The 16,057-nt window shown below is 37.8% G+C and overlaps 2 protein-coding genes across 2 annotated transcripts; both read left to right on the top strand.

Annotated features, from left to right (window-relative positions):
- Nucleotides 1-6,345: 6,345 nt before the first annotated feature.
- On the top strand, nt 6,346-12,265 carry LOC134821800 (uncharacterized). The gene is made up of 9 exons (XM_063832579.1): nt 6,346-6,350; nt 7,922-8,117; nt 8,287-8,818; nt 9,002-9,211; nt 9,367-10,103; nt 10,326-10,532; nt 10,664-10,873; nt 11,131-11,247; nt 11,361-12,265. Exons 2-9 carry the CDS (start codon nt 7,928-7,930, stop codon nt 12,164-12,166), a joined length of 3,009 nt encoding a protein of 1,002 aa, XP_063688649.1. The 5' UTR covers nt 6,346-6,350; nt 7,922-7,927; the 3' UTR covers nt 12,167-12,265.
- Nucleotides 12,266-12,420: 155 nt separating this feature from the next.
- Nucleotides 12,421-13,601, top strand: LOC134822196 (uncharacterized). Its single transcript, XM_063833108.1, has 3 exons — nt 12,421-12,617; nt 12,842-13,373; nt 13,556-13,601. Exons 1-3 carry the CDS (start codon nt 12,428-12,430, stop codon nt 13,599-13,601), a joined length of 768 nt encoding a protein of 255 aa, XP_063689178.1. The 5' UTR covers nt 12,421-12,427.
- Nucleotides 13,602-16,057: the final 2,456 nt, after the last annotated feature.

The following is a 16,057-nucleotide window of genomic DNA, read 5'->3' as shown; positions in this document are numbered from 1 at the left end:
GTATTTGGTGCGCGTTGATCGATTTACATTAACGTGACGGGAGCAGGACTATTGAGCGGTGGACTGTTGAGCGTAGGACTGTAGGTCGGTGAAGGTCGGAAGTAGGACTGTAGAGCGGTGTCAAATCGACAGGGTAGGACTCTAGAGCGGCCACCCTTATAGATCTCACAAGTCCTCATTTTAGAATCGTACCCCTCTAAAGTCTTCATGTTGTGAGATCTATAAGGGCGGCCGCTCTAGAGTCCTACCCTGTCGATTTGACACCGCTCTACAGTCCTACTGCCGACCTTCACCGACCTACAGTCCTACGCTCAACAGTCCTCCGCTCAATAGTCCTACAGCCTAACGTGACGTCACGCGAGGCAGAGTCCAAGTAGACCCATCGGCTGTAGGAAGTACAATGCATCAGCGATTAATTTCTGCGCGCGCGCGGCTTTTCCGTTGCTTGGTAACATACGGAACGACACCATATTCAGACCCGACTACCGCTATCTCCAAAATCCACGTTTTTCTGCAAAAACCTCCATTCGTACCCTTCCACTTAAATTTTTTCAAAATGGTGGATGGAAAAAATGTGCCTAAATTTGTTGTTTGGCTTTGAGGTCCAATAGATCAGAAGGTGAATGAGTAAAAACATTTTTGAGGGCATCAAAAACTGCGCCAGAATTCAGAGAACAATTTGATGTCAAGCTTTATCCAAATGCACGTGTTTTTGTACAAGCCATTCCACCAGTCCACCCCAACGGACAAGATAAAATCCCTGGTAATGTTTGTGCTATGAATAATTTGATCTTTGATCGCTGCTCTAGGCATAAACTGTTTTACCTTGATGTTTTTTGGGCTTTCTTAGACCGCTATGGAAACAGAAACGAGAGATTATTTCCTAAATGTGACAATAGGGGCTTTTATGATATTCATCCCAGCCCCAAGGCTGGGATGCCAGTGTTGGCAAAGTTCTATCTCAGAATCATACACTCAAAGAGGTTTAATCCATTGGGATACTGATGTGGTAATTCAATTCAATATTTAAATTTTTCATTGTCTGCATCAGTATCCTATTGGATCTGATCATTTGGATGTTATTTACATGTATTCAAACGAAGTGATAGCATAATGTATGTTACTTCATATTATAGCACAATACCTGACAAAACACAACGGCGAGACACAATTCTGTTAATAATATACTTTAAAGTTCTATGGGAATATCGGCTCAACAACACCGTGTTGCAACTGGTATGTTTTCTAGGTATGTTATCATCAGTAAAAGTAATAGAGGTAACGGGGAAAATTTGTTGTCCTGTCTTCTGTCTCGTCATATGTTATGTGCTCTATTGGGTATATTTTATTTTTATGTTATTTTGTATATATTTTCTTTGACTATCGATGCTAATATACTCCCTGGTGCTCCCCTACAACCTAAAATACACTCTGTACCATGTTTGAGGTCATCCATAAATCTTTACTTTATGGTAATATTTTGTACCATTTTTCTCAGACACTTTAAACTTGTGTATAGGGGGGAGGGGGCATTGGGACAGCCTTAGCTGCAATTTCTGTAAAATTGCTATCTACCACAAAAACCAAAATGTCACCTACCATGTCACCGAAACAGACTGTTAAGTTACTTTTCAGTATAACCAGCAGCTGGCTTGGGGTCATGTCTAGGTGTGGTCTGGTTTTTCTATCTCTCCTTAATATTTCCCTGATAGTAATTTGTAATTGTTCCTTACTGAACCCTGAACCCGTCTAAAGTGGTGTCAAGACTCAAGAGACTAAAATAATTATTACCTATTTAATTCGCGTTTTTGACACCACTTGGGGGTCCACATTTTGGGCACTAAAATTATTATTCCTTGGTCAATTTTTTATTTTTTCATGCTGATTTGAAGACCATTAGAGCATTTGAACCAGTCAAAAAAGTTTAAGTTGTATATCTTTTACGGTTTTTGCGGAAAGTCGTGTTAAAGTTGATGTCGTGGTGTCAGTAAAATGGTACGGATATATATATATCGTCTCGCTTTATATATAGTAAGATGTCCATGGTTTCCTAAATACACGCGATTTAGCATCAGGAACACCACCACTAAATATGACCAAGATACATGAATTCCATGGTTATATCTACAAACATAAGCCTCACATCATTATTCTAAACGAGACATGGCTGAAAAATTCCATTCTCAGTAATGAGGTGCTCCCTGACAAATACAAAGTATTTAGGCTTGACCGATCCTTAAGATCGCATCCAGTGGATGCAACCCAGCCCAAGAAATTCAGAAAAAACGGTGGTGGTGTTCTGATTGCCCATAGAACAGACATTGATATCTCGAGTCTAAAGTTCTCTAAAGTTAGTGTTCAAGCTGAATTATTATCCATCATAATTAAGACTCAGTGTGGAAGAAACTTTTGTATATCAACATTTTATAGAGTAGGAACGCTTGGCTTAGATAATTTTGAATCTTTCAAGAAACATTTTGTTACTTTAGCATCTGCCAGAAAATTGCAAAGGCACATTCTGGTAGGTGACTTTAATTTGGCTTCGATTTCCTGGCCAGATGGTCAGTCATCTTGCCAGCTACATTCTAGCTTTGTAAATTTTCTCACTGATGACCTCGGACATACACAACTTATTAGCTCCCCTACTCACAAGTCAGGCAACACCTTAGATCTTGTGTTCACTAACATTCAAAACCTTATTAAGAATGTTAAAGTTTTAGATCAAAACGAAATGTGTATGTCCGACCACTTTTGTATCACATTTGACATTGATATTAAGACCAAGTATATTAAGCAGCCTAAAAGAAAGATCTTTAATTATAGTAAAGGTAATTTTAGGGGCCTGAATTCTGAGTTATTTAGCATCGATTGGGATAGTATATTTGAGTGTAATGATCCTTATCTTGCCTGGAGTCGATTCAGAGGAGTTCTCGGTGCAGCCTGTGACCGATGGATCCCTAAAAAGACCATTAAGTCTCAGTTCCAGCCCCCATGGTATGACTCCGAATGTGATCGTCTCCTACGAAATAAGGAGAAATGGAGAATAAGGCATAAGGGGAGCAACTCTGAGTCTCATAAACAAAAGTTTCGTGCATTTCGCACAAAATTTAAAAATTTGATGGACGAAAGAATGAGACTCAGTGTTGAGGATGACTCCGATGATGCTCTTATCTCCAAGAAATTCTGGACCTACGTTAAATCTAAATCAAAGTCAACCAGGATCCCTGAAACTGTCAAATATCATAATCGCTTTCGAAACAATCCATCTGATCAAGCTGCCCTTTTTAACGAATATTTTTATGAGCAGTTTTCTCAAGAGAGCGATTATGGCATTGACATAGATTTTCGTGATGATTGTTTTTCAAGTCTTGTGTTTAGTAGAGAAGATGTTCTGTTGATTCTTAAAAAGTTAAATCCTAACAAGGCCCCTGGCCCTGATGGGATTCATGGGAGAGTCCTCAAAAACTGTGCCCAAAGCCTTGCATACCCACTTAGTGTTTTATTTAACCTGTCTTTCTCGAGCGGATGCATACCCCCTGATTGGAAGCTGGCACTTGTAGTACCAGTGCACAAAAAGGGCGATAAGTCTTCGGTTGAGAACTACAGGCCTATCTCGTTAACATCTCTTGTAATGAAAGTCTTTGAAAGGTGCATAAAGACTGCATTATACGCTGCGTGTTCTGATCTGTTGGATGACCGACAACACGGTTTTGTTAATGAACGTTCATGCACAACCCAAATGATACCTTTCACGGACAATCTTGCACTTGCATTGAATAACAGGTCCAGGACTGATATAATATATTTTGATTTTGCGAAAGCCTTTGATAGCGTTTCGCATGACCTCATTTTAAGTAAATTAAAGAATATTTTTAATGTCGATGGACTAATGCTTAAATTTATTAAGTCCTATCTTGAGGGGCGACAACAACAAGTAGTGATAGGAGGCCAAACGTCTTCTTCTCTACCAGTTCAGTCTGGTGTCCCTCAAGGTTCTATACTTGGCCCTTTATTGTTTGTAATATTTATAAATGACATGTTCTCCTGTGTCTCTGAAGGCACCAATATCGCCCTTTATGCAGATGACACTAAAATTTGGAGGGAGATTCTTGGTTACCCTGACCATCACATAATCCAAAATGACATCAATAGATTATATGATTGGTCAGTGAGAAATCGAATGAAGTTCCACCCACAAAAGTGCAAAGCCCTCTCTGTGTCCCTGCAAAGAAACGTGCTGGATAACTTGCCATTCAATACCTTCTTTTATAAACTTTCTGGAAGTGATATTGACTTTGTGCCCTCTCAGTCAGATTTAGGAGTCGCAATAAACTCCAGGTTTAATTGGGGTGCACAATGTAAAGCGCTTGTTTCCAAAGCTACATCTAGACTTGGACTACTTAAGAGAACATGTCATTTCACTACTGATAAAAGGCAGAAAAGATCGTTCTATTTAGCGTTAATTAGGTCTATATTTGAACATTGTTCTGTCATATGGTCCCCTCAATCTGCAACTCATCTTCAACAGTTTGTTGCTATCCAAAAGAGGGCTATTAAATGGATCAATGGTGAACCTTACTCCAGTTATGATGACGATAAACTTGCTACAGAGCAAAAGAAACTAAATATTCTCCCTGTTAAACAGAAGTTTATTTATAACGATCTTATGACCTTCTATAAAATAGTGAATAGCATAATTCCAGTTTCTCTCCCTACATATATAATAGTCCTATGCCGTCCAGAGGGCACCCGATACACTAGGCACAATGCTCAAATAATTGATATGTCGGATACTTCAACTTACATGAGTACCACTGTGCCCTGCTCGGATGCCTTCCGAAATAGCTTTTTTCATAGATCTATGCTGAAATGGAATAGTCTACCAGTATGTATCCGGCAGTCAGAGCGGATTTCTACTTTTAAGGCCAAACTGATCAAGTACCTCTGGGCTGCCGATACAGTCTGGCCAGATTAGCTCATCAGTCTTATGAGTCTCAGAAATTTGTTTTTGTTGGTTACAATTCTGTCCGTCCAATTTCCTATCTGCTTGTCCTTTCTTTTTTCTTTATCAGTTGTGACGGAATTGTAATGAACAAAATCCTTATAATTATTTATGATATGTTTGATTTCTTGTTAATGTTTGTCATTCAAATTTGGTAGACGGCCCCAACGTTAATGTGGCTCTTGCTATGTGTTGGTTCAGCCGAATTAATTATTATATAATCAAGTTTATTTTTCTCGTTAGTTGTCATCCGGCCAAACATTAAGCAACTTATATTGCAGTACCATTTATCATTTAGTAATCAAAATATGTCACTGTAATTTTGCATGGCTGAAATGTAACGCTTGATTTATATATATAATGATTAATTGAATTTTCAAATAAAATAAAAAAATCAAATAATCCGATCTTCCCTGACTGACTTTTTGTTAAAATAAGCCTGAAAAGGACAATTTTAGCTTTTTGACTTTAAAAATTCATAACACACCAGCCTTTTTAGATACGATGTCAAGATTTTACACACACCTTGACATAGATGTGAATAAATGGCGAGCAAAATTTCAACCCGATACCGCAAGAAATTATTAACTTATAGCGTCTCGACCACAAAATAATTTTTTCCGAAAATTGCACTCTTAACCAGGAAATGCTCAATTATAAAAATGGGAATTCTCAAAATATTTTTTTTTGTGTGGAAACGGTGCGCTAGAAGGTCACTGAACTGCCTATGAGGTCATTTGGTCTGGACGGCACAAACCACTATTTTGGGGTATGCCCCCTTAAGCCACTTACCGCTGGCCGATTTAAAAAAAATTTGCATAAGGGCTTTGTCAGAGTTTTGTCGACACTATACCGAAAAAAACCAGTCCTGTAACTTTTACCGTTTTTTAATATAACCGACCGGAAATTACACACGAACACACAGACGATCAGACACACACCCACACACACACACACACACACATCTTGGCTTTATTAGTATTGATATCAACAGTTATTCAACATGGACTTATTTGTTATTTAATATTTTTTCATAAATTTTTGGATTTAGATTAATTCAATGTATTTGGTCCAAGTTATTGAGGACATAGTTTATTATGTGTTTACCATGTTTGGGTACCCGTCATATTTTACAAATGAGGCGATCACGATATTTTCAACGATTTTATTTTCAACGATTTTATTTTCAACTTAATATTTTTAAATAAAGTTGTAGTTAATAATTTATTAATTTTGGTGGTAAGATATTTATATTTTTCCATATAGTGATTTGATACTTTGTAGACATGTGTGATGATGTTATGTCATAATTTTTACTTTACTTTACTTTACTTATTCATTTATTGCTGTACTCTGTAAAATTTGAAAAATATTTAACAAGTGTGCCTCGAAGCAGCTCAAACCTGAATCGTGTTCTGATGTGATTTTTGACCTGGCTCTTACCTTCTTTTTGTGCTTAGCTATGATCTACGAACACAGTGCAAAAGGGTCCTATACGTCTAGATGTTGTAAAGACTAGTAGGAAAAAGGACCCTTTCTAATTCTCTGACTGAAGTACTCTCTAAAGTAAAGTAATTTTATCTAGTGGCTTAAACATATTTGAGTTGCAATTAGGATAAGTGACCCTGTTGTCAAAGAATGCTCTTTCGAAGGTTGCATACAGATCAATAGCTGTTTCAACAAAACGTGCTTCATCCTGGGTGTTGGTCTTCCTGGAGAACGAAGTTGGTTGGACAGGCAGGAGTGCAGGTTCTATCCTTACTTCCTTACACATTGCCGTGGGTGAAAGAGTTCTGATACCTCTGAAACCCCTGATAGAAAAAAAAATACTTTTTACTAATATATGACCCAAGATAATCCTTGTATCCTTGTATCCTATCAAACCTGTTTGGGGGAGCTGGTGGCTCAGTTGGTAAATCCGCCTGGCATTGCTTGAGGTGCCAGGTTCGATTCCCGACTCTGCCACTAGCCTTGGGCTTGGTGGTGTAATGTCGGGCAGCGCGGCCAGCAATCGTTAGATCGCTGGTTCGAGCCCCAGCACTGCATCATTAATCCCACCCCCCCCCCCCTGCTGTGTGGAAACAGCAGAGTAAACCACACCAATTACAACAAATCGAAAACTACACTTAGTTCTGAGAATATTTCTCTTGGAGGCGGGTGTATGTGAGTAGAAAGCGTGACGACGCTTCCAATTAACGTACCCCAATTGCAACAAACACACAATACACACAATATATATAATAACGTGTACACATTGCTGTTACATCCGATAAGACGAGCAAATACCTTACTAAGCCTTGTGCAGGTCACCAATATATACCAGTTACACTAGATATACCAAAACATTAACTCCTCGGCATCGACTTGTGGTTGTGTGTAAGATTAATGGCTTAGCATTTAGCAAGGAGTGAGTATAAACGCATATCAAATTTAAGTATGCAATCCCCGGGATCTACAGTAGTCATTCTTAGGAGGGGCGCCACCGACTCAACTGCCATTGCTCAGCAATGGTACCAGCAGGTTCGTCCTGGAATAATGGACTCGATGCAAATAAGCTGGGCTTCAGTAGGACCCATCGTTCTCATGGGTCGCTATCTCGTAAGAGTCAAGTCAGTAAGTGTTGCACAAAAAAAAAATCTGTTTGGGGTAAGCATTGAGTTCAGATAAAGTTTCTTTCTAGTTCTGTCGGTTTTACCTGGACTGCTTTGAGTAGAGGCATCAGGCTCAATGCATACTATCCAAGTGCACTGGTATCACCCTGTGTTGTTCCTTCCTCAGATTTATTAACGATTTAAATTTAAGTCAAAATTTAAATATAAGTTATATGTATATCTGTTTTGTAAATTATGAACTCTAAGTTGAGTTATAAAATCATGAACTAACTGTTGCTTCCAACTAAATCTAGTTTGTAATATTTAGAACATAATGTCACTGTGGAAGGTGTTTGAAGGGGCCAGGTACTGTGGAGGTGTGTGTGAACACAGTCTCAAAAGATACAAGAGAATAAGAGACAACAGAGATAAGTTGGTGGAACTGGGTTTTATGACACTAGATGAACCACTGGAATGTTACCGGACTAAAGAATGGGAGGAACATACCTCAGCCTACTCACACTGTAAGTTTAATCTTCATCCGTTAAACAAATAATGAACTAACAATTAATGAACCTCTCAACCTCTGAACTTCTGCTCCAACTTTAAGTAGTCAAATTTGTTTTTGATGACACAGTAGTCTCAAAACTCATTTTCCGTATTATATATATTAACCATTATCTCATATCGCAGATGAAACATTGCTGAATCAGTATGAAGATGGGTTGATAAAACTTGAGGAGGTTGTTAATATTGATCCCAGAAACCCCGCTGAGAGGTACAGCTCAGACAGTGACAAAGACAGTCCTGTAGTCAATAAGAAGAAGAAATCTCCCAACATAAAGAAGAAGTCCCAGAAAGGTAAACATAAGAATGGAAGAGTTGAGACTAAAAAGATAAAAGTAGAACAGCTGGATTGTGTGGAATGTGTAAGACAAGTTAATCAGCCTGAAGAAGCTGAGGCTCCTGAAGTAGAGGAACTAGAGATGTTCCTACACTCAGAACCTGAGTCTGTACTAAGATTACAAGATCTACTTGTCAACAAGAATCTAGCTTCTCACCTCGGAGAAGGTCCTGTAGATGTGTGTAAACTGATTGCAGAAAACCCTGAGTTTACACATGAAATATGTGAGGCTAACATAGACTCTCTTATGTCTGATGAGGAGTTCTATAAAATTACTTGTGAGACTTATCCTGGTGGCTGGGAGAAATTCCTGGAGGACATGTTAGTTACATTATATCTTCTTATTTAATTTGATTTAATAGCTTGAATCTTGATCATAATCGTGTTTTAGAACTTTTGCTCGTGTTTCTTTTTGCATAAATATTTGTCAGATTCTCAATGATGTTTTGTTTTTGAGCTAAACAATGTTATGATATTATATATTTAATGGGTACTACTTTACAGGGAGAATGAAGAGTCCTCAGATGAGGAGATAGATAGAATTGAGCTGCCTCCTGACCTCTATAATGAACTTATGTCAGACAAGAGTAATGATGTACCTGACGATGATGAGGAACAGTATAAGTTTGGTAGAATAAACAAGGACCAGGCAGATACTTGTCTTGATCGAGCACTTGAGTTGTATGATAACTATCACAACATGACTCAGGACGAGTTAGTATTTAATTTTGATACTTTGTTGTCTTACACATAAAAATTCTATGGCTTCTCGTAACCACTGCATAATATATATATTTTGTAATTGAGGTTGATTGCATAGTGCTAGTGCATATTAAAGATTGCTAACATGTTGATTCTTTATCCCGCAGGTATAACAAAAAAGTGAAAGAGGTGCTCAAAGATATGGATAGAATTACTGTTCTAGATAATGATGGCGACCATACCAAAGCGAGTACTAACAAAAGTAACATACCACAAAGCAAAGAATATATCAGAACAACACCTGGACCTAATGACAACTTACCCTCTTGTAGCGGTACACACAACGATACTGAACGTAGTGACATGGTAACTCCAGATAAAAGAAGCAGCAGTTATCATAAGAGTGAAACAGACAATGTGATAATTGATAGCACATCTGGTGTAAAAACCAAACCAGATTCTGATACCAGCTCCAGCTCTGTAACACAAACAAAGAAACTCCCCACCATACTCAGTAACAGAGAAGTGTACGAGAATATTGACAATATTCCCCGTCCTTCTTATTGGTTACCTGAGTCAGAACCTGACCCTGAGAAGAAACAAGAAGAGATAGATGATTTTGAGTATCTAGGAATGTTGGATGATGGTTATCTACTAAGCTTGTTTGATGAAGATAAAGAATCAGAAGAGATGCCAAACACTACACAGACACACATTAGTGTTCCTACAGAAACGACTGCTGAGAGAGATAACATTCAGGAAGACTTCTCCAAGACAGAACTTGAAGCAGCTGCAGGAAAAGGTTCTAAAAATAGACGTAGTAATCCTCCTAGAGTTGCTAAAGAGGGGGTTACATACCGTGATGATAACGATAATCTGGAGGAGGTGTTACAGTCTGAATATTGTAAGTTACAATACGTAGAGTTTACTTATTGTTTACTATATGGTATTTTTTGTTTGGTAGCAACAACTGAAATTAAAGTTGAAACTATTGGAATTATAATGATCCCTCAGAATTTTACTAAATCTTTGCTTAAATTAAATAGTAATGTTACTGTTACTTTTACTGTAATAATTTGGTGGATTCTTTTATGAATGATGTTTTTAATGAAATTCTGTTTTTCAGTTTGCTGGCAGTGTAAATATTATGTGAGGGGAGAATGTGAATTACATGGTCCTTTACTCCCCTGTATAGAAGATATCAGCCAACCGGGAACTAAGAAGACTGCAAACTTTCCAGTACCTAGTTGTATTGAAATCAAAGAATCCACAATTCCCAGGGCTGGAGATGGAGCTTTTGCGTCTCAGTTTATTGAACCAGGAAGTATATTGGGTAAGTCACGCGATTTGCTGGGATCAGCTTTTACTTCTTTTTTTTTGTGTCCACTGTCCCTTTCTCCAGACAGCAAGTCTATAAATGTTTGTACCCTAAAGTGGGTTGTTCTGATTTATCTATTTTATCAGGTAACTACAAGGGAAAAGTCATATCAGAAAAGGAGTACAAGAAGTTAGAGTCTTCAGATAAAGAGAGTGGATATGCGTGGCGTGCTGTTAGCCAGGACGGTGATGTTATATACCTAGATGGGGCTAGTCACAGGGCTAGCAACTGGTTACGGTTTCTTAACTGTGCTCGGGGTCAATGTGAAGAGAACGTCCTTGTTAGAAATATCCCAGGTAAAATTGGGTGGACATATGCGCCAGTTTTCTACGTTTTTACTTATCTATTTACATGAGTTGTGAATATTTCATACCCAAGTATGTTGGGCAGAATCGTTATAAACCTGCAACTTACCATTCACAGATTAAATAAGCTGTATTTTACTTAGGTGTATTCTGGCGATGAAATAACATTGGTTTAGTTAATGACTATTAGTATAAATAAATATTTGTATCGTTGTGCAATGCCTTCTATCATGGAATAATTATTCTAGGTGGAATACAGTATTATTCGTATAAACCTATTGGGTTGGGAGAAGAATTACTAGTTTTCTACGGAGAGGACTATTTCGAAGAGTTAGGGTATTCGTTGCAGACTGATGTTGAAAATGGTAAGAAAAATTCTATAGTAACAAATAGTCGTAAATTACACATCGAAGATTATCTTTATTTCAAGATATTGCTGAACAATTCACTTTATTTCAGTAATATTTCATTATTACAGGTCAGCAATATCATTGCACTGCAACTGGTTGTCTTAAGCTGTTTAAGACACAACAAGAACTGGAGACACACACATGTGGGAAGACTCGAGGAGTATCAGGAAAAGAGAAAGTACACAAGTGTGACAAGTGTGGGAAGATGTTTGCTCAGAGGCGTAACTTAACACGACACATCAGAACAGTACACGATAAGGTAGCGAGACTGAGCTGTCCCTACTGTAAATATAGGACTGATCACCAACAAGTTCTTACCTGTCACATGTTAACACACACGGGGGACAAACAGTACAAGTGTACACACTGTGACTATACTGCTGTTCAGAAGCAGCATCTCACTGCTCACATCTACAATAACCACACTCACAAGACATACAAGTGTCGGTACAAGCAGTGTGGTGTTAAGAAACCTTCTGAACAGGAACTATATGATCATATCAGCACAGAGCATCCACTACAACAATACAGATGTGATGTGTGTCCAATGTCTTATAACATAGCACACAATCTTGAATACCACAAGCGAACACATGGTGATCGTGAGCTAGAATCACAACACGAGTGTAAGTACTGTGGAAAACTGTTTTTACAATCTGGTGATCTGAAGAGACATGCTCTGACACACACTGGAGAGAGACCACACAAGTGTAGTGTGTGTGGTAAGGGGTTTACTGAGAACAGTACTTTAACTAGACACATGAGGACACACACAGGGGAGAAACCCTACTCCTGTTCTTACTGTGATAGGAGGTTTAGTGAAAGTGGTGACAGAAATAAACACGAAATTACTTGCAAGAATAAACCCTGTTGAAGAAATTGTTATTGGTAGTTTTCTTGTAGTTTGACGAATAACTTTATGCTTATTGCTTATTGGACTATATTTTCTTCTATGTAAAGTTATTTTATAATTCTGAACTGGTGGAGTTTTCCAACTGATGTTCAAACTAATATTGTCAGCATAACTTTAAACCAACATTTGATTAATATTTAAATTTAAGTTATATTTATCATATCTCTGTTGTAAACTAACTGTTGCTTCCAGCTAAATCTAGTTTGTTATATTTAGAACATAATGTCACTGTGGAAGTTGTTTGAAGGGGCCAGGTACTGTGGAGGTGTGTGTGAACACAGTCTCAAAAGATACAAGAGAATAAGAGATAACAGAGATAAGTTGGTGGAACTGGGTTTTATGACACTAGATGAACCACTGGAATGTTACCGGACTAAAGAATGGGAGGAACATACCTCAGCCTACTCACAGTGTAAGTTTAATCTTCATCCGTTAAACAAATAATGAACTAACAATTTTAATGAACCTCTCGTCTCAATCTCTGAACTTCTGCTCCAACTTTAAGTAGTCACTTCAGAAAGGCTACTGTGATAGATCAAATTATTGCCAAATTTTGTGAAATTTGTTTTTGATGACACAGTATAGTAGTCTCAAAACTCATTTTTCGTATATATTATCCATTATCTCATATCGCAGATGAAACATTGCTGAATCAGTATGAAGATGGGTTGATAAAACTTGAGGAGGTTGTTAATATTGATCCCAGAAACCCCGCTGAGAGGTACAGCTCAGACAGTGACAAAGACAGTCCTGTAGTCAATAAGAAGAAGAAATCTCCCAACAAAAAGAAGAAGTCCCACAAAGGTAAACATAAGAATGGAAGAGTTGAGACTAAAAAGATAAAAGTAGAACAGCTGGATTTTGTGGAATGTGTAAGACAAGTTAATCAGCCTGAAGAAGCTGAAGCTCCTGAAGTAGATGAACTAGAGATGTTCCTACACTCAGAACCTGAGTCTGTACCAGCATTACAAGATCTACTTGTCAACAAGAATCTAGCTTCTCACCTCGGAGAAGGTCCTGTAGATGTGTGTAAACTGATTGCAGAAAACCCTGAGTTTACACATGAAATATGTGAGGCTAACATAGACTCTCTTATGTCTGATGAGGAGTTCTATAAAATTACTTGTGAGACTTATCCCGGGGGCTGGGAGAAATTCCTGGAGGACATGTTAGTTACACTATCTAATTATTTAATTTGATTTAATAGCTTGAATCTTGATCATAATCGTGTTTTAGAACTTTTACTCGTGTTTTTTTTTTGCATAAATATTTGTCAGATTCTCAATGATGTTTTGTTTTTGAACTAAACAATGTTATGATATTATATATTTAATGGGTACTACTTTACAGGGAGAATGAAGAGTCCTCAGATGAGGAGAAAAAGATTGAGGTTTGAGTTAAGTTTACAAGTAGAAATTACAAGACCCCCCAAAATACTTTTCAGTGCAGCTATCACAATAATGCTAAAAAATTGCATATTACAAAGAGCCGGGTTCACAGGCTTCTGAAACAGCGTAACGTATGCAACCCACTGTCATAGTTAAAATATATAATATGTTATATAGTATGTAAACTTGGTCGAAGTAATCCTATGATCATAATTCAAGGGTTGGATTGTGTTCACATTTCAACAGTTCAGTCACAAAATAATTGAAGGTAATGTCTATCAAGTATTACATGTTGATGTAGCATTTAAGTAAATGAATGTCCAAATCGTTTGATCTAGTTAGAACATTTAACCAAGATTGATGTCTTACGTTGTTCATCATGAGCATATACTTTAAGGCTGATCAGATGAATTTGCTGAACTCCGGTTGCCTGTCGTTGCTTGCCAGTCGACCTGCGACAAAATCGGCATATTATATTGACAGCACTAATAGTAGTAAGACCCTCTTGTATCTCACTAACACAATTGGATTTCAAATGTTTTCAAGTCATTCAAGAACAGAAATTCTTTAAATTTAATACATGCAATTTATACATTATACAATTGATTATCTACTTCAATAGTTAAATCTCGATCTAAACTTCAGAACTTGTCTTAGTAGAACGCAGTCCTGAATGAAGGGCAAGGAGCAGGTTTAGTTGACTTGAGACACTGAAAATCTCGGTAGCCTGTAAAGAATGAATTTAAAATCACCTGTTATATTAAAATCTTGCAGAAAGTTAAGAAACTATACATGAAATACGGCCACATTGTTGCCCTTCCTCTCCACAATTTCTCATGTCCCAAGGTCCAAAATTTACCTTTATTGGCTCTGCGGCTCGTGAATTGTGTCATAAAGTCTCACTACTCACAAGTGTATACTCTTTCTAACATTACGACCGATCTAGAAATAATAGATTATGTTATTTAATTAGATATTTCAAAGTGTAAGACTAGGGAAGGAAGAGAGGAAGGTAGGACTAAGATGATAGCGGCAAAGATTCCGCACCATCAATTTGGCGGCAAAGCAGACTCACAAGGATGATCCAAAGCAACCCTAACTTAGACCCTAGCTATACAGTACGTTACGCGTTGCGTATAGATTACTAATGGAGTTTTTGTTCTAGCTAGACGGTAGTCCGTGATCCCTGTATTTGAATCTAACTAGACGGCACGTATTAACAGTGACCTGAATAATAGTATTTGATACTAGCAGACCACATAAGACTTCACGTACGTTTCTACTAGAAGACAGAAAATCCTTCAGATTCTTCTGGATCGACCCTAGGCAGGTAGGAACTAGGCAGGTGCTAGAAATCGGTAAAGGATACCAAGGTGCAATGTCAGAGTTAATTAATTCAACGCATGTTACAATAACCATACAGTGAATCGAAGTTCTAACTACCTCCTTAGTGCTCGCGTAGTCATCCAATAAAGTTCTCTGTTCAACCTGTTTTTGAGGCCAGATAACCATCAAGTATTTGGGACTAGGAGCTAATATAATTTGAATTCGATTGTTTCTCGTTGTATTACTTAATAATTAAATTCATTTAGCTGGTTAGCTTACGTTTCCGGCCGTAGCTCATTATGAATAATCCCTACAATGTATTTCTCCCCCCTTGAAAGTCATCTCACTTGCCGACTGAGGAAGGGGGTGTCCAGAATGGTTGGCTTTTCCGCCGGCTCCAGCTTGTCCTTCAAATACTGATCACCGACGTTTTGTACGGAGATACGGGCCCCGTCTGAAGTACTGCGTAGGAGTTGGGTCAGTTAAGATTCCAAGTCAACTTGCATGTATCATAACCTTTCTCTGATTTGAGTCTGTCAGTATCACTGTACCTTAAGAACACAAATTTAGTCCTACCATAAATTTAGTCCAAAACTTTTGACCATGTGACTATAATTTGTTGTTAACCAATTTCAATGTGGACTAAATTTTTCGGCGATTAATTTTGAAGTAACCAAAAATTTTTAGTACAATTAAATTTTATTTGAGCCTAAATTCTTTAACATAGTTTTAAGATAACAGTTAAAATATCGCTAACTTTACACAGTCCCTACTGCGTGTATAAATAATAAATTGTATGCTAACGGGAGATGACTAAAAAATGGACTTTTTTCAAGGGTCCTTTTTAGTGTCGATAAACTATATTTGGTTCAAACCAATGAAACAAGCGTTGTAAAGCGGGCAATTTTTTAACAGTATGGTCAATGACAAGACGCCATGAGCCCAGTTTGATTGTTTTCAGGAGGGCTTCTTTCTTCAAGCTCAGAAAATTTATTTTTCCCCGTCTGTACAGTTTGGCCTAAAACCGTGTTGGCGCAAGTCTCATCTTTTTTGTGCCCCTAGGGCTCATGTAGGCTTCTCTAGCATATATTCGGGCATGTACAATGTGTTGCCCGAGGACTCCAAAAAAGCCTCTATG

This window comes from Bolinopsis microptera, chromosome 10, assembly GCF_026151205.1.
Source record: "Bolinopsis microptera isolate Bmic1 chromosome 10, MBARI_Bmic_1.0, whole genome shotgun sequence".
In the NCBI taxonomy this organism is placed as follows: Eukaryota; Metazoa; Ctenophora; class Tentaculata; order Lobata; family Bolinopsidae; genus Bolinopsis; species Bolinopsis microptera.
This window is presented reverse-complemented; position numbering and strand designations above follow the sequence as displayed.

Coding starts and splice junctions, on each gene's coding strand:
- LOC134821800 (XM_063832579.1), top strand. CDS start 7,928: ATGTCACTGTGGAAGGTGTTTGAAGGGGCCAGGTACTGTGGAGGTGTG. Junction 10,533..10,663: donor TGAACCAGGAAGTATATTGG/GTAAGTCACGCG, acceptor CTATTTTATCAG/GTAACTACAAGGGAAAAGTC. Junction 10,874..11,130: donor CCTTGTTAGAAATATCCCAG/GTAAAATTGGGT, acceptor TAATTATTCTAG/GTGGAATACAGTATTATTCG.
- LOC134822196 (XM_063833108.1), top strand. CDS start 12,428: ATGTCACTGTGGAAGTTGTTTGAAGGGGCCAGGTACTGTGGAGGTGTG. Junction 12,618..12,841: donor TACCTCAGCCTACTCACAGT/GTAAGTTTAATC, acceptor CTCATATCGCAG/ATGAAACATTGCTGAATCAG. Junction 13,374..13,555: donor GAGAAATTCCTGGAGGACAT/GTTAGTTACACT, acceptor ACTACTTTACAG/GGAGAATGAAGAGTCCTCAG.